This window comes from Podarcis pityusensis (assembly GCF_964106645.2).
Source record: "Podarcis pityusensis genome assembly, chromosome: 7".
In the NCBI taxonomy this organism is placed as follows: Eukaryota; Metazoa; Chordata; class Lepidosauria; order Squamata; family Lacertidae; genus Podarcis; species Podarcis pityusensis.
Window position 1 is genome coordinate 15221160 of NC_138031.1, and position 18557 is coordinate 15239716.

The 18557-nt window shown below is 44.0% G+C and overlaps 1 protein-coding gene and 1 long non-coding RNA gene across 3 annotated transcripts in view; both read left to right on the forward strand.

The window, feature by feature from the left end:
• Positions 1-12730, forward strand: part of LOC308480959 — a 387800-nt gene extending 375070 nt beyond the window's left edge. The window contains exon 2 of the long non-coding RNA XR_013988357.1: positions 11653-12730. This is a non-coding gene — a long non-coding RNA (uncharacterized lncRNA). The remainder of the gene's footprint in view (positions 1-11652) is intronic.
• The window catches only part of HAS2 (hyaluronan synthase 2), a 42723-nt gene extending 29993 nt beyond the window's left edge, over positions 1-12730 (forward strand). Inside the window, exons 3-5 of one of the 2 annotated variants that reach the window (XR_013988273.1) lie at positions 5760-5861; positions 8724-11499; positions 12031-12730. Coding sequence is in view for 1 of the 2 variants with exons in the window: in XM_081012677.1 (XP_080868803.1) it covers positions 5760-5861; positions 8724-9653 (1032 nt within the window). In the remaining variant the exon portion in view is untranslated. Of the gene's footprint in view, positions 1-5759; positions 5862-8723 lie in introns of both variants that reach the window. The other variant, XM_081012677.1, reaches the window with a different exon arrangement.
• Positions 12731-18557: the final 5827 nt, after the last annotated feature.

The following is an 18557-nucleotide window of genomic DNA, read 5'->3' on the forward strand; positions in this document are numbered from 1 at the left end:
TCTCACACCAGGGCCTGCCTATCTGCATTCCTCCACAGTGAAGAGCCTTGAACTTTGGTAGCAGACATCAGCTTTTGAATCCTCACTCAGCCCTGAAGCTCATTGGGGGCCAACATTTACACCATACAGTCATACCTCTTGTTAAGTTTGCTTCAGGTTAAATCTTTTCAGGTTGTGTCCCGCGGCGACCCGGAAGTACCAGAAAGGGTTACTTCCAGGTTTTGCTGCTCGTGCATGCGCAGACACTCAAAATGACGCCACACGCATGCGCAAAAGCGGCAAATCGTGACATGCGCAGATGCGGGTTGCGTTCTGCTCATGTTGTGAATGGGGCTCCGGAATGGATCCTGTTTGCAACCAGAGAGAGGTACCACTGTATATGTAAAACTTCTATAAAAAGGTAAAGGACCCCTGCGCACGGAAACGCCGTTTACCTTCCCGCCGCAGTGGTACCTATTAATTTACTTGCACTGGCATGCTTTCAAACTGCTAGGTTGGCAGGAGCTGGGACAGAGCAACAAGAGCTCCCCCCGTCGCGGGGATTCGAACCGCCGACCTTCTGATTGGCAAGCCCAAGAGGCTCAGTAGTTTAGACCACAGTGCCACTAGTAAACGCTCATGGCTTCCCTCAAAGAATACTAGGAGCTGTAGTTTGTTGCGGGTGCTTAGAGATGCGTGCTCTGGTCCATGGGGTCACGTAGAGTCGGACACGACTAAACGACTAAACAACAACAAGAGATGTTGGGAGACGCTCATTCCCCTTGCAGAACTACAGATCTCAGAGTAGTTGAACAATCAGGGGAAACTGTGGCTTGGTGTGAGGGGAGTAGAGGCCTCTTTAACCACTCTCAACACCCACAACAAGGAGCTCCCATAATTATTTGGGGGAAGCCATGATGGTTTAAAGTGGTATCGTGGTACTTTAAACATGTGAATGTGGCCTATTGGGACATTCTTCTTTCTGTCTCCTTCCCTCCCTCCCTCTTTCTGTCTCTTGGCCCCAGTCTACCTCTCGTGAGTTTTTGAAAGGATAAAATGGGGGAAACCCACGCCCATGTATTCCTCCCCAAAGCTCGAACGGCAATTATAAATACAAGTAGCCTGCGTGAGTTAGTTCTTTCTTTGTAAGCTTTTTGCCCCTTACATTTTACCAGGCCTAGTAAGGAAGGGGGGGGGTGTCTATGTCAGATGCAGCCCAGCTGGCAAATAATCCTTGCCTGCAGCTTGTACTTTGCAAAGGGGGTGGGTGGGTGCTGCCTAATTCATTTTTAAGTGAACGGTGTCACTGAGGCTTTAAAGGCCAAGCTTTTGCCTTGAGTGAGGTAATGCAGCTGTAAAGGATGAAGCCAACACTCTTTGGCTGAGGGATCTCTCCTGTTTGTATTTCTAAGCTCCCCTCCTCCTCCCCACCCAGCCACCGCCGCCTTCTCCCTGCTTCTTAACAAGTTTTTATAGGGCTTTAAAATCTCTCCATTTTTGCAGACTCTGCCAATCCTTTCAGATGCTCTTTCTGAGCAGCAAGAGCATCTGTTTGCATATGAGTGCCTCAGAGTTTCTCACAAAATGAATCATGGCCTCGGATCCCAGCAATACATCTGGCAAAGGGGGGAGGGAGAGGGCTTTTTAATGTTTTGATTCACTATTTATAATTTCATTTCTAGCCTCAGGTGGCAGATATGGTTCTTCCATGCTCCATAGCATCCTCACAGCAACCCTGTGAGAGAGGTTGAGCTGAGAGCCGGTGACTAGCCCAAGGTAAAGGTAAAGGGACCCCCTGACCATTAGGTCCAGTCGTGACCGACTCTGGGGTTGTGGTGCTCATCTCGCTTTATTGGCCGAGGGAGCCGGCGTACAGCTTCCAGGTCATGTGGCCAGCATGACTAAGCCGCTTCTGGCAAACCAGAACAGCGCACGGAAACGCTGTTTACCTTCCCGCCGGAGTGGTACCTATTTATCTACTTGCACTTGACGTGCTTTCGAACTGCTAGGTTGGCAGGAGCAGGGACCGAGCAACGGGAGCTCACCCCGTTGCGGGGATTCGAACCGCGACCTTCTGATCAGCAAATCCTAGGCTCTGTGGTTTAACCCACAGCGCCACCCTCGTCCTAAGGCCAAGGTAGGGATGGGGGAAATATTTAATTCAGTTCTCATTTAAAGGTGAATTTACCTAAATTGCACTTTGCGAAACTGTACACAAACCAAAACACAGCTGTCCTCTGTAATTCACAACACTCTGAATTTTGCAACGCAGTTCTCCCACCAAGTAATTTGTACAAAAATGTGTTTTCTATAGTAAAGTGTGGATATAAATTTCTATATTAGTGAAAATAGCATGGAAACATACATTCTGTTGGGGAAAACAGCATTGTGAAATCATGCATAGGAGGAGAAGGGCATACAAAAACTGTGCTTATCCGGAGAAATTTGCACTAAAATGCTTACAATTTTTCATGAGGGTTTTTTAAAAATGTAAACCAATTTTGAAATGGGGAGAAAAATGGGGGGGGGGAGGGACACCCGAAGAAACCAAAATGGACAGATCTTTCCTGTTCCTAGCTCCATGGCAAAATAGGGATTAGAACTCTGGTTTCCCAGGTCCTATGACACCACATTAGCTCTTTCAAATAAGTGAGATTTATCATAAATATCAGGGAATATGGCTACCCAATGCTTCACAGAGCTTGCTTGTTAATGTACCTGTCGCATGACACACCTGACGTCCAAGGCAAAGCAGAATCGCCACATTGTGGTGCACGAACACCCCTAACTGGTTCTTCCCCTTATCAGCATTTTGAAGGCTGTTTTTGTTGCCAGATGGACAAAAAGGTACCTCTAATGGTCTCTAAGCCCATATGCAAGTGACTGTAACACCCCCCCCCCGTGCTTCTAAATGAAGAGGGTACAAATTTGTAGATCTAGTGAATGGGAAAGGTGTATTTACATTCATATTTCAGTATTCATGCCTTTCATGCCAGCTGTGAATAGAACTGCTTGCCACCCATTAATCTATTTTTTTAAAAATGATATTTATTAAAGTTTCAAAAAATACAAAAAATACAAAATACAGAAAAAAGTAAAGTTTTTTAAAATATAACAAAAAAGTAAAGAAAAAAAAAACATACAAAATAAAACAGTTAAAAAGACATTAATTTTCCAAACCTATCTTCCCTACACCTCCTCATACCTCCCTTTTTTGTATTCCAGTTCAAAAAAAAAAAATCAAAAAAAAAATCTATTAATCTATTGGTCTAACTGGGAAACTAATGAATGGGAGTCAGAAATACTAATAAACTCTTTATAGCAGGCTCCCCTATAACCTCTTAGCACCACCCTTGGCTCTGTCCCTTGACCTATCAGATTCACCTAGGGTCACTGTCAGGTCTATGACCTGCTCCTGGTTTAGTTGGTGATAAAAGGCCTGGGTTTGAACTCCTGCTTGATCTGCGAAGTTTCACTATGTGATCTGATCATGACTGGTCAGCTCAACAGGGTTGTTTTGAGGATAACTGGGGAGGAAGGATAGGCCCAAGTGAATGTTACCCAGAGCTCATTAGAAGAACGCTTAGAATAGAAACATTTGCAACAATTAGTGGGTGGAAGGAACTTTGAATTTCAATTCTCTCCGTTGCTCGTTTTTCCAATATTAAATTTGCTTCTCCAGATTTCTGCAGCGATTTGCATTTTTTCAAAGCAATCCTCATGAAAATTCATTCAGTGTCACATGGAAGGGGGGAACAAGCTTGTTTTCTCCTTCTCCAGAGGGTAGGACTCGAACCACTGGTTTCAAGTTACAATAAAGGAGATTTCTGACTAAAACTTTCTGACCATAAGAGCTGTTACAACAGTGGAACAGTCTCCCCTGGGAGGTTGTGGACTCTCCTTCCTTTTTAAGCAGAGGTTGGGTGTACATCTGTCATGGATGCTCTATCTGAGATTTCTGCGTTGCTACAATTCTGTGAGTCTGTGTCCCTAGAGGTTGGTGAGACCAGCAGCAAAACCGGGCATCGGAACGGGGCTGATGCTCCTTGTGCGGTGCCACCTGAGGCAGCCATGTCACTCAGCCTCACGGTTGTGCTGGTTTTGCTCTGTCTTCTGCCCTTAAGTGAGCATCTGCTGCCATGGTCATTTTACTCCGCAACAACTCTTTTCAAAGGAGAAGAAAGCCATACCTGCAGAACATTTCAAACATGCTAGAAATGAGATCAGAATGTCCTTTGAAACAATAGGTAAAGGTAAAGGGACCCCTGACCATTAGGTCCAGTCGTGACCGACTCTGGGGTTGTGGCGCTCATCTCGCTTTATTGGCCGAGGGAGCCGGCATACAGCTTCTGGGTCATGTGGCCAACATGACTAAGCCGCTTCTGGCGAACCAGAGTAGTGCACGGAAACGCCGTTTACCTTCCCGCCGGAGCGGTACCTATTTATCTACGTGCACTTTGATGTGCTTTCGAGCTGCTAGGTTGGCAGGAGCAGGGACCGAGCAATGGGAGCTCACCCCGTCACGGGGATACGAACCTTCTGATCGACCAGTCCTAGGCTCTGTGGTTTAACCCACAGCGCCACCCGCATCCCTTTTGAAACAATACGAGAGCATAATAACAAGCAGAGCAACATTAAATGCTATAAAATGCGAGTGTGTGATTATGAGAAACAGTTCTATAGGCGTGTTGTGAATGAGGAGCGCTCCATGAAATGCAGGTTCAAAGAGATCTGGTTGGCAGAATCAGCTTCTGGAATCATATATACATGAATGGCTAAACCTTCTGTGAGTGAAAAAAAAAGGGGGCTATCGTATTTCTTCCCAGATCCTCTGCCAATTTTTATAAGCATCTGTAGGTTCACTCATCATTCATTCCCCCCTTAGGACAGCGGGAAACTTTTGAACTGGGGGCACCAAATGCATCCGGTTTCCTTCTGTCAAATGGGATCAGGAAAAGTGCAGAACACCCGCAAAGTCGTCCCCCCCCCAACACACGCACACACACACAAACACACACTCTTCTCCATGCCTCATCTCATGAACACGGTCCTTGTTCAAAGAAGTTGATCCAATGTGCTACCTCTGATTCTGAGAACAGTCATTTCTTTATAGCCACAGTACTCACACAACTGCTTTTACATTTAAAGGGTATGCCTGCTAGCTTGACACAAATAGGGTTTAAAAGGAGAAACATTGCAGATTCCGGTGGGAAGTGTTTTAGAGCGAGCGGAGTCAGATGTGAGGAAACAAAGAGAATCTTTAAGCCTTACAATGTGAAAAAGTGCATAGTTGAAATTTGCAGTTAAAATTTGAAATCTGCCAAAGGCATCATCCCCTTATGTGAATGGGGTGACCTTTTTTCAAGTTTTGTAAGTGTTGCTAAGCTTTGAAGAAGAAGAGGAGTTTGGATTTGATATCCCACTTTATCACTACCTGAAGGAGTCTCAAAGTGGCTAACATGCTCCTTTCCCTTCCTCCCCCACAACAAACACTCTGTGAGGTGAGGGGGGCTGAGAGACTTCAGAGAAGTGTGACTAGCCCAAGGTCACCCAGTAGCTGCATGTGGAGGAGCGGAGACGCGAACCCCGTTCCCCAGATTACGAGACTACCGCTCTTAACCACTACACCACACTGGCTTTGCCAACGTGGGTCCCACAACCTGTGATTTGCTTGATAGGATTTGTTTCGAAACGCACCATTTGTGAAACACATAGTTTTCGGCAGTGCTGACTCTGGTTCCTTTATTAATTCCACATTTACTTATTTTTCTCATGGACAGGTTTGCGACTCTGATACAATGCTTGATCCAGCTTCATCAGTGGAAATGGTCAAGGTTTTAGAAGAAGATCCAATGGTTGGAGGCGTTGGGGGAGATGTGCAGGTGAATATAGCAATTTTCAAACTCTGCATCAAAGACTGTAAATTTAGGACCGCCTCTATGTGCTCCCTTGAAATTTTGCAAGTGAAGATTGATAGTCACGCAGGAAGTAACATGCATATTTTATGTGCACTGTGAACATTTCTTCTATAGTGGATGCATAGATCCAGAAGCCACTGGATATCTAGGCTGGATTTGGGAATATTGATCCATGAACTTTCCACAGAAGACATTCCTATGTTATGCCACAGTTCATGCATTTACAATATGCTTGCTATTTCATTCCGAGTAGGAAATGGTAATTCAGGCAACCCCGATTTGCACGAGGGTTGTGTTCTGGGCCATTGTGCATGACATAAGCCCACTCACACCCTCTTTTCTGCCTCCTTTTCCAGCCACTTCCATACCCTGTCACATGTCTTTATTGGTCATTGTCTGTACATGAGCCATGTACCCTCCAACATTTCTCCAATGAAAATAGGGACGTCCTATTCCATAATAATATTTATTATTAGTTTAGCATTTGTACCCCACCCATCTGAATGGGTTGCCCCAGTCGCTCTGGGTGGCTTCCAACATATCTAAAAACATGACAAGACATTAAACACACACACATCCCTATCCATCCCTGCCTTTAGATGGTTTGGCGGTTGGATAACTGAGCTTTTCTGCTAATCTGAAAAGCCTGTGTGGGGCGTGTATAGATAAAATGGACCCCAATGTAAAAGATCTGGGGCACAAAAGACTGACTGAGACAAGATAATAGAGTGTGCTGATTACAGTGCTGCCAAGCCTAATTCTTACACAATATAGTCCACATGAAGCTTTGACTCTTGGAATCAGTCATTGCATTTCAGGAGACTTATTTGCTCATAGGGCAAGGTTCAGATTCTAATTATATAGGGGTAAAATAACATGATTAGGAAAGAGCATAAGACAGAGATGGGTGATTGGGATGGAATGAGCTGCTGATCTGGCTGTGCTTAGTGTCAATGAGCAGGGACGTAATAATAATAATAATATAATAATAATAATAATATAATAATAATAATAATAATTTATTTATACCCCGCCCATCTTGCTGGGTCTCCCAAGCCACCCTGGGAGGCTTCCAACAAAGTATTAAAATACAGTGGTCTGTCAAGCATTAAAAGCTTCCCTAAACAGGGCTGTCTTCAGATGCCTTCTATAAGTCTGGTAGTTGTTCTTCTCTTTGACATCTGGTGGGAGGGCGTTCCACAGGGTGGGTGCCACTACCGAGAAGGCCCTCTGCCTGGTTCCCTGTAACTTGGCTTCTCGCAGTGAGGGAACCGCCAGAAGGCCCTCGGCGCTGAACCTCAGTGTCTGGGCAGAATGATGGGGGTGGAGAAGTAGGAAGGGGGTGCAGGGGGTGCAGTGTAATCCCTGAGGGGGTGACAAAATGGCAAACCATGGGGGCGGCATTTACCGCGGAGCCTGGTACTTACACGGTGGCTCGGGGCCCTATGCTGCCTGACGGCTCGGCCTGCCCTGTGCCCAGATCAAAGTGGAGTTGTGCAGTCAAAGTGGATTTTCAGGTAGCCAAAAACAAAATAAACCAGACCTTGGGAAAAGCTGGAGTCTAGAAATATACAGAAACCAGAGTACTTTGGTCTGGGGAACTTTGTTGGCTTTGCAGACTGTGAACTTGGAAACGATATGTATGCCTGTGTAGGAGGAACCCCAAGATAAGGCACTGAGCAATTCCAGGTCTTCTCCTATCCCACAAGGCGGAGCCACACTATCCATTTGAAGCACACCCCACACTCATTGAAAGTACACTGGTTCCCCCAAGGAATCTTGGGAACTGCAGTTTGTTAAGGATGCTGGGAATTTGTAGCTCTATGAGGGGGAAACTGCAACTCCCAGGATTCTTTGGGGGCAGTTATGTGCTTTAAATGTGTGTCAGATGTACTTTAAATGCATGGTGCTGATCTGCACGCAGTTTGAAAACCACTGCCACAAAATATCGGTAACTTTGGTATTGTGTGAGAGAGAACAAACACAAAGTGCATGATTCTTGCATTACAGGATTCTATAATTCTATGAAAACATGGGTGGGAGGGAGTATCAGAATATTAAAAATAATGTAAGAATAAAGCAAAATTATTATAAGTCAATTTGGAGATAGTATTTAACACCAGTCAGATTAAACCAAATAAACAAGGAATATCCGGTGTTATGTTGGAGGGGATGCCAGGAAAAAGGGAATTATGTTCACATGTGGTGGAAGTATAAATATGTAAAAAAATAAAATAAAATTGGCAAATGGTGTTTAAGGAGATAACAGAAATCACTGGGTTAAAGCTGACCAAAAGTCCAGAGGTAGCATTATTATCAATTTACGATGGGGTGGAAGGTTCACAGGTTATGAAGAACTTGCTCACGAATTTACTGACAGCTGCAAACATTATTATAGCTAGGAAGGAGAAGGGGTAAGCAGAATATAAAATGGAAGAATTGTATAAAGAGGTATGGGATATAGCTATTCATGATAAATTAACATGTGCCATTAAGGTAAGGCACGGAATATGCAGGAGAAATTATTTTGAGAAGATATGGAGGGTGTTTGTAGAATTTGTACTGTTAAAACGGAAAGGGGTTAAACCATCGCAAGAGGTGTTGAAGGTGTTGGGAGGTTGGATAGTTACAATGGAATGAATGGTCTCAGTGGTGGGGTGCACATTTTTATTCTAATTTCTTTATGATTATTACTATGTCAAAAGAAAAAAAATGTGAATGGCAGTATTTTATGACATACACTTTATGGGTTTTGTTTTTATGAAAACACAGTTGCACATTCTTTTTCTTGTTCTAAAACTCCCTTTTCATTGTTGCTGCTTGCAGATTTTGAACAAGTACGACTCGTGGATCTCCTTTCTCAGCAGCGTTCGATACTGGATGGCGTTTAACATCGAGAGGGCCTGCCAGTCCTACTTTGGCTGTGTGCAGTGCATCAGTGGGCCCTTGGGGATGTACAGAAACGCCTTGCTCCACGAATTTGTGGAAGACTGGTACAATCAAGAATTCATGGGATCTCAGTGCAGCTTTGGAGACGACCGTCATCTCACTAACAGAGTCCTGAGCCTTGGCTATGCAACGAAATACACGGCTCGGTCCAAGTGCCTTACCGAAACGCCCATCGAATATCTCAGGTGGTTGAACCAACAGACCCGCTGGAGCAAGTCCTACTTCCGAGAGTGGCTATACAATGCAATGTGGTTCCACAAGCATCACTTGTGGATGACTTATGAGGCTGTCATCACTGGCTTCTTCCCATTCTTCCTCATTGCCACTGTCATCCAGCTTTTCTACCGGGGGAAGCTGTGGAACATCCTCCTTTTCTTGTTGACAGTCCAGCTGGTGGGCCTTATCAAGTCTTCCTTTGCCAGCTGCCTTAGAGGGAACATTGTCATGGTTTTCATGTCTCTCTACTCAGTGTTGTACATGTCCAGTTTACTGCCGGCAAAGATGTTTGCCATTGCCACCATAAACAAAGCAGGCTGGGGCACGTCGGGCCGGAAAACCATCGTGGTCAACTTCATAGGACTCATCCCTGTCTCCATTTGGTTTACAATCCTCTTGGGCGGCGTCATTTTCACGATATACAAGGAATCCAAAAAGCCATTCACTGAATCGAAACAGACCGTGCTAATCATTGGTACGATACTTTACGCCTGCTATTGGGTGATGCTCTTGACTTTGTACTTGGTCCTCATCACCAAATGCGGAAGGAGGAAGAAGGAACAACAGTACGACATGGTGCTTGATGTATGATTCAACCACTGTGCCTCCCTTAACCCCATTGTTTTTATTTTCTTCTTTTGCTGCCCATGGAATCTTTCTTGTCACACGACGAACCTTCTAGCATTTGTGGTACTTGAGATCATCAAGGGAAAAGGATCACTGCTGCTGGGACTTGAACATGAACGAATTCATGACCATGCCAAAGCAATAATAATAATAATAATTAAATGTGATTGTGCCTTTTTGTCGGGAAAGGGTGGGGGAGGGGGGAGAAGAAAATCACACGGATTCAACCCATTCCTGTGGGTCGTCTCCCAACGATGCACTTTCTTCTGTTGTGCGTACGCCCAAAAGTGTTAACGTCCTATATACCTCATTGGCCACGCTCCTGTGGGCGGACATGGAAGAAAGGGAGTTTTGGAGACACAAGCAAAGGATCTGGTAACCCATTTTAGGATCTGCAACCTAATTTATGAACCTTCTTGTTGTTCTGTGACTTTTTTTCCTAGGAAGGGGTGCGAGTGAGCATGTGGTGTGTGTGTGTGTGTGTGTGTGTGTGTGTGTGTGTTAGGCTGCAAACTGTAATTCCAAAGTCAAGTTTTTATAAGGGTTTTGATGACCAAGGGTTTGTATTTTTATATAATTGTAATTATTTGTCTCTGTTTACTTTTTACACCAGTCTTTTTTTAAAAAAATAAATAAATAAAAACCTCGTATTTTATATTTCTGCCAAAAAGTACACTATTTTCACCCCTCCCCGCCACTCTTACAGTCTCTCTCGCTTTCCCCCCTCTAAATAGGCTTTGAAAAATTCCTCCTTAAAAAAGAAAAGAAAAAGACTTGCCCACAATGTGAAAATGGTTTGCTGATTTGAGTTTTTCCCCCTCCCACTATTGAAAGAAGAATTTTTTAAAAAGTCTCTGTATTTTTAAACTGATGAATGTTTATTTCTGTGAAAGTATTTAAATGTGTGCTTTTGACTTTATTTGAGGGGTGGAAGGGAAAATTAACATCATTGTCAATTTTTGGAGGCAAAATCTTTGTGCGCGCAAGGAATAGCACAATCCCCAGGATATTCTCCTCCTTGGAACCCCATTGAAATCCATGGGAGCTGCGTTAAATGATCACAAACAGCTTCAGGGGCACCATTTGGGCAGATGTCCAGTGCCCCACATAGTAGAATAATTAGAGTGAGAGGACAAAAACACCAGGTTTGACTTAACCAAATATTGATGTTGCAATGAGACCATTAAATCCAGAGCCCCAAATTCCACCTCCGGTTCTGCACAGCTCCCACCAATTTCAGTGCGAATTGTGGAGGAGAACTTTCTGCGGGATTGGGCCCACAAAGGCCAATGGGATAGATACGTGCAATCTTTTTCTCCTCCCCATAAAAGTTTTGTAAGAGGAAACTTATAACCCTCTGCCAGATGATACACAGGCATTAAAAGCAGTCTTCCATCCCACCACCGGGTGCCTAATGCTATGTTCTCTCTCATATATATATATATATATATATATATATATATGAATGAAAACATAGTGTTGTTGCCGGAATGAAACTCTTGGTTTCCAGTTTAGAAAATATGTAAAGATGGGTGAAATCCCGGTTGCATATCTTGGTTTGTTCAAATTATGCCAACCCAGTGAGGAAATCGTTTCCAGTCTAGAATGGAAGCTGTTGGCAATCCATTAGCTTCCAGAGAAAACTATTGGGATAGGTCCTGTCTAAAGTAAAGCTTTAGTCCCACTGAAATCAATGGGATTTATCTGAATCATGACTTAACTTGTCCAAATTGATTTCAATGAGCTAAAGCATGAGTAACATATAGCAGAATCCCATACATGTCAACTCAGAATTACCATATTTTTCCGGGTATAAGACTAGGTTTCCCCCCTAAAAAATAATATAAAAAATTAGGGGGTGTCTTATACACTGATAGTACCGAGGATGGACTTTTATTAAATCTGAGTCCCCCAAAATAGGGGGCATCTTATACATGGGGCGTCTTATAGACGGAAAAATAAGGTAAGTCCCACTGAGTTCAGGGGGGTTTATTCCCAGGTGAATGTGTATTAGATTACATCTTAAGTCTGGATCCAACCTAATGGAAGAATAACATGAATCTTTACAATGATGTACCTATCAAAGTTTTTTTTATTATTATTATAAGAATGCCTAAAAATACATTTTTTAAAAAAGAGGAAAATATGGGTCCCAATTCCTGCATAGGCAAATTAATGTCATATTAATCCCTAAGAATATTTGTTAAAAAGCGGAAGAGTATCAACAACATACTGATCTATATTTTATTCTTATTCTTTTTGACATGGACCATCACTGTGGTGAAACGGAAGCTCATCTGGTTGTTTTGGGGGTTATATGGTTGTCTTCCTGAAAATGCAGATACAGTGGTGCCTCGCAAGATGAAATTAATCCGTTCCGTGAGTCTCTTCGTCTTGCGGTTTTTTCGTCTTGCGAAGCACGGCTATTAGCGGCTTAGCGGCTATTGGCGGCTTAGCGGCTATTAACGGCTTAGCGGCTTTAAGAAAAAGGAAACAAACTCGCAAGAACTCGCAAGCCCATAGGGAAATTTGTCTTGTGGAACGACTCAAAAAATGCAATACCCTTTCGTCTAGCGAGTTTTTCGTCTTGCGAGGCATTCGTCTTGCGGGGCACCACTGTATGACTTTGATTTTTCTGCTGTGGAATGTGTCACACCCATACTACCTTGTCTGATGATACAGAGATCTCATTGCTCGCAAAATTATTTGCCTTAATTTGCTTGCAACTGGGGGAGAAAATCGATCCTTTTTGGTGACCAAATGGATCAGTATTAAATTTTCTTTTTTAAAAAAACAACAACCATGCAAATGACACAAATGAGAAAAAAAAGAAAAGAAACTTGACTTTTGCCTTTTAACTATTTATATTGTATAAGTTAAAGCTTTGGGGTAACAACGTTCAAGTGTCAAATAAAAATCCTCTCATTCTTTAAAGGTTTGAAATAATTGCCTGTATTTATTCTAGCAATTATTCAATACATTTCAAGTATAGGTTGTTTAGTACAATTGCTACTTTAATAAATAAAATATTTTTGATACGATTGTGAGCAGTTGGTGTTCTTTCCTGAGCTTCTTACATGTATTTTTAAAAGGAGCCCAAATCTACCATGTAGGACCTGCACAGCAGCTGGTTTTATATATGCAACCAACACGAATGTGATAGCATTCGTATCACAATGCTCACCTGATCCTATTGTTGGCTAGATGCACCTTTTTCTAGGTGGAGGAATGCAGGTGGCACTGTGGTCTAAACCACTGAACCTCTTGGCAGGGGTCAGCAACCTAAGGCCCCGGGGCCACAAGCGGCCCATGAGGGTCGCTTTACCGGCCCATGAGCTGCCCCCAAACAGAGCCATCCACTTGGCGAGTCCCCATGCGCTGTACTAAACCAGCACAGCACGGCACAGGGACTCGCTTTTGCAGCGCTGGAAATCGCGTCTGTGCAGATGCAAATGCCGGAAATTGGTCGCACACGCGCTAACGCACGCCTGCGATCTGGTCCATGGAGGGGGCTCCGTGGCAGTGAACCAGCCCAGGCAAGGTAAGCCTTGCCAACCCCTGGTCTTGGGCTTGCTGATCAGCGGTTCGAATCCCAGTGATGAGGTGACCTCCCATTGCTCTGTCCCAGCTCCTGCCAACCTAGCAGTTCGAAAACACACCAGTGCAAGTAGATAAATGGGTACTGCTGTGGCGGGAAGATAAATGGTGTTTCCATGCACTCTGGCACTCATCACGGTCCTCCGTGCGCCAGAAGCTGTTTAGTCATGCTGGCCACATGACCTGGAAAACTGTCTGTGGACAAATGCCGACTCCCTCTGCCTGAAAAGCGAGATGAGCGCCGCAACCCCATAGTCACCTTTGACCAGTGGTGTCCAAAAAAGAGGGCCAGATTTGATGAAGTAAACATGCATGAGGGCCAGCCGAAGTTGTTGAGCTTTTTTTTCAATCAATCAATCAATCTTTATTACAGTCCAGAGACCCAACCAATTGTTACAAAGCAATGCACAATTCAGACAGCCTACCCTTTTTTTTTTAGGATTTTACCCCAAAGTTGTTGATTGAAGTTTTTTAGGATTGAAGTTGTTGAGCTTTCTTTTAGTTGTACTGGCGAGAGCGACTATGAAAGCAAGCTGCATGGTGAGCCGCTGCAGGAACCTGCAGGCAGGTCGAAGGACGAGCCACACACAGGGCACCTGCACGAGCCAACCAGCAACAGGAAAACTGAATAGGGTGCATGCGCGATCCGGCGGGTGGGCGGTTCCAAGGGTCAATGCTGGAGAGCTTCAGCTCTCCGTCTGTGTGTTGGCTCCTGGGCAGAACAAGCTGAACAGCAGGAGCTTGGAGGCTGCAACAGATTCATTTCTCAGAATTGCTTGAGGAGCCAGATTAAATCAACCAGGGGGCCGGATTTGGCCCCTGGGCTGGACTTTGGACGTGCCTGCCTTTGACTATACTTAACCGTCCACGGGTCCTTTACCTTTACCTTTTACCTTTTTCTAGGTGGAGCACCAGCTGAACACATAGACTCCATCATTCGGGCACCTCTAATGCGAATTCTGGTGCTTCGTGAGACCCTGGAAGTCGTGTCTGAGACCTCATGGGACCTCAGATGCGACTTCTAGTAGAAACTGGAGGTCACAACGGAGGCCTCAGATGTGACCTCTGAGGCCCCACTGGTGTAGCACACACAATGCAAGTGACATGACGTCACAACATCAAGTTACAGTGTGGGTGCTATTGGGCACCCATAATCTGGGGGCCAAGTTGATGCCCCTGGTGTTGAGCTCCCAATGTTGTTGGACTACAACTCCCATCATCCATGGCTGTTGGACATGACATTTGGGGCTGCTGGAATTTGTAGGGCACCATGTGGCCACCCTTGCTGTATATGAAGGGGATTTAAACTTCCCCATGATGCACATAAAGTTGACGAATTTGGTTTGATATTTGGCACTTTTCCAATAGCAACATTGAACTCGGCCCACAACAAACACAAAGCATTTTAGAAAAGCAGCGTTCCCACCAATACAGTCCTATCGAAACACAATGACTAGGGATGGAAGAGAAAGTTGATTCAGTTAATATTTAAAGACAAACCTAGCAGATTCAAACTTTCCCAAACCTCTTAGAAGTGAACTGGAACGATGCAGCCATCCTTTGAAATCTGCCCTCTTCAACTTTTGCACTGCAGTTCTTCAGCCCAGTAACCTGTGCAAAAAAATGTGTTAAATGTGTGTAAAAATCCATTGATTCATGAAAATAACATACAAAGATGTATTGCGTTACAGAAAAAATGCTTTGCGGAAAAAATGTGTCTATTCGGGGAATTGCATATAAAATGTGCATATGGAGAAGCCCACACTAGAACACTAATGAAGTGGGGAACTGAATTTGAGATTGGAAAAACGAGAGAAAACAAAGTTGACAAAATCACCCATTTCTAATAGTAGCATAATAGCAAACAATACATTCAATAAATGAACGCAGCCCATACAAACCTAGAACAATTCAAAAATATAAGTCCTGAGAAATTGTGTCAGCTGACAATCCCTCTTGGGAAGGGGCTTTTTCACCTGGTGCAGCAGTTCCATAATAATAGTTAATAATAATTTATTATTTATATCCTGCCCATCTGGCCGGGTTTCCCCAGCCACTCTGGGCTCCCAACAGAATATTAAAAACACAATAAAACATCAAACATTAAAAACTTCTCTAAACAGGGCTGCCTTCAGATGTCTTCTAAAAATCAGATAGTTGTTGTTCTCTTTGACATCTGCTGGGAGGGCGTTCCACAGGGCAGGCGCCACTACCGAGAAGGCCCTCTGCCTGGTTCCCTGTAATCTCACTTCTCACAGTGATGGAACCTCCAGAAGGCCCTTGGAGCTGGACCTCAGTGTCCTGGCTGAATGATGGGGGTGGAGACGCTCCTTCAGGTATACTGGGCCGAGACAGTTTAGGGTTTTAAAGGTCAGCACCAATACTTTGAATTGTGCTCGGAAACATACTGGGAGCCAATGCAGGTCTTTCAGGATCGGTGTTATATAGTCTCGGCTGCCACTCCCAGTCACCAGTCTAGCTGCCGCATTCTGGATTAGTTGTAGTTTCCGGGTCACCTTCATCTGCAAGATGTTTAGGGTGTAACAAGATGTGTTGAAAACCAAGTTGCCTCAAGATACAAAGTCAGACCATGGATCCATTCAGCTCTACTGTCTACACTGATCGGCAATGGGTCTCCGATGTTTCAGATGGGACATTTCTTCAGCCCTACCTGGAGAAACTGTGGCCCAAGTATCTTCTGCATGGAAAGCAATGAATAATAATAATAATAATAATAATAATAAATTTATTTATACCCCACCCATCTGGCTGGATTTCCCCAGCCACTCTGGGCAGTTCCCAACAGAATATTAAAAACACGATAAAACATCAAACATTTTAAAACTTCCCTAAACCGGGCTGCCTTCAGATGTCCATTTCATAGCTTGAGCCTTAAGGGAGCCTGAGCTTGTCAGATGGTCTCAGTCCTGAATCGAACTGACACTTCGTTGCAAACCGCAACACACTGCGGGGCGTATTCTGAAGACCCAACCTTAAATGTAATAAAGCAGGGTGTTGGGGTCACACTTCAGGGTGGTGTGCCTTAAGCAGGTGTCAAAACAAACTGTACATGGCCCTGTTTTTGAGCTGGGAGGACCACAGATGTAAGACTGGGGGAGAGCAGTTCTTTCAGACCTGACTACAGAGTGCCTTCATTTAGCTGCAGATCAGGACGTCGCAAAGGCAGCCCCTGAAAAAAAGAGAACGTCTCTTTTAGCAAGCGTTTTTAATAGGAGGGCAAAGAAGCCCATCATTCATTGGCTGCCAAAACTGTTCCAGTGTGCAATTGCTTATGAGCTTGTGTGTGTGTGTTTGTTTCTGATCACTGCCCTTTTCAACAGCAGGAAGAAACTTAGGCAAGAGCAGGCAAATACGGATTATGTAAAAGGATCCTTAAAAAGAGAGGGGGGACTTTCTATTTTAAAGCTGGTCTGCACACACACACCCCAAACCTAAATATGAAATAGGCATATTTTGGTAGCCAAAATTCTTCCAGGGTACATCTAATTAGAGGGTTAAAAAAAACAAAAACGCTGTTAATTGTGGGGAATTTAGACATGGCATCTGATTAAAGTTGCTATGTTCTGATTATAGCTTAAGAAATATACTTATAAACTTAGCTTGAAAACCTTTGTTGCAGGGGATTATTATTATTATTATTATTTGTTTTCCATTTCTCTGGGGTATTTTTTTTTTAAAGTGCTGTGTACTCCAAGCCTAAAATGGGACTCTCTTCAAAGATATTTAGTTCTTTTAACAGAGGATATCGGGCAGCTGTACGTGATGTGAATTTTGCATGAGTGTGTGAAGCTGCCTTATAACTAGCCAGTCTTTTGCTTCATCTAGCTCACTACAGTGGTACCTTGGGTTACATACGCTTCAGGTTACAGACGCTTCAGGTTACAGACTCCGCTAACCCAGAAATAGTACCTCGGGTTAAGAACTTTGCTTCAGGATGAGAACAGAAATTGTGCGGCGGCAGCGCAGTGGCAGCGGGAGGCCCCATTAGCTAAAGTGGTGCTTCAGGTTAAGAACAGTTTCAGGTTAAGAACGGACCTCCGGAACGAATTAAGTACATAACCAGAGGTACCACTGTATTGGCTACATTGAGAGGCAGCAGATCTCAAGGATTTTGGACAGGGTTCTCTTCCAGTCCTACCTGGAGAAGCCGGGAATTGACTCTGGAAAATCCTGCAGGCAGAACCGGTCCTCTAAAGCCGAGCTATGCCCCTTACAACACAGAGGATCTGTTTCCTCAACAATATCTTTAACTCAAAATCACAGCAATGAAGATGAATTATAAGCAGTAAGTTTGGAGAAAAGATCCACAGCAGCAACAGTCTTCTTCCATTGAGGGTCCAAAATGAGCCAGCTCAAAAAGAACTTCCCTCTGCAAAGCAAGAAGAATTCACATCCAGCTTTCTAAGCCTTCATGTACATTAAAGAACAGAACATGCCAACGCATATAAGAAGTTTCTTTGAACCCCTTTGTTTTGTTTAACAACTTGAGGCAAGCTGCCCAGGGCCTAATTATCCCTTCAAATAGAAGATTCCTTCGAACAGAGGACAGTCCTCTGTAAAGTAGAACACATGGCTACCTGAAAGCACCTAGCAAAACCTGAAGTTTCAGTTGCAGATGGAGCCTCCTCAATATTGGTTTAGTGGTGCAGACCCTCTAACTATTTTCCAGAGACGGTCCCAGATTTACAGAAGCCGTCCCAGTTTCTGATTTGATTCTGGAATGTCCCGCTTTTCCTTAGGACGTCCCTAAGGAAGAGGGCCTTCTCAGTAGTGACTCCCATCCTGTGGAACACCCTCCCATCAGATGTCAAGGAAATAAACAGCTATCCGACTATCCCCATCCACTCGGGGCGGCTTCCAACAAAACATTAAAAATACAATAAAACGTCAAACATTAAAAACTTCCCTAAAGAGGGCTGGCTTCAGATGCCTTCCAAGTGGCTGGGGAAACCCAACCAGATGGGCAGGGTAGAAATAATAATTTATTATTGTTGTTGCTGTTGCTGTTGCTGTTGCTGTTGTTGCTGTTGTTGTTTTCATCTGAGAAATGTTGGGGTACCATGGAGTTATGTGAGCCAAGGAGACAAGCAACTACACAACTTTTATAAGACATCTGAAAGCAGCCCTATATAGGGAGGTTTTTAAATGTTTAATGTTTTATTATGTTTTAGTATATATGTTGGAAGCCACCCAAAGTGGCTGGGGCCACTCAGTCAGATGGGTGGGGTATAAATAAATTAACAGCAGCAG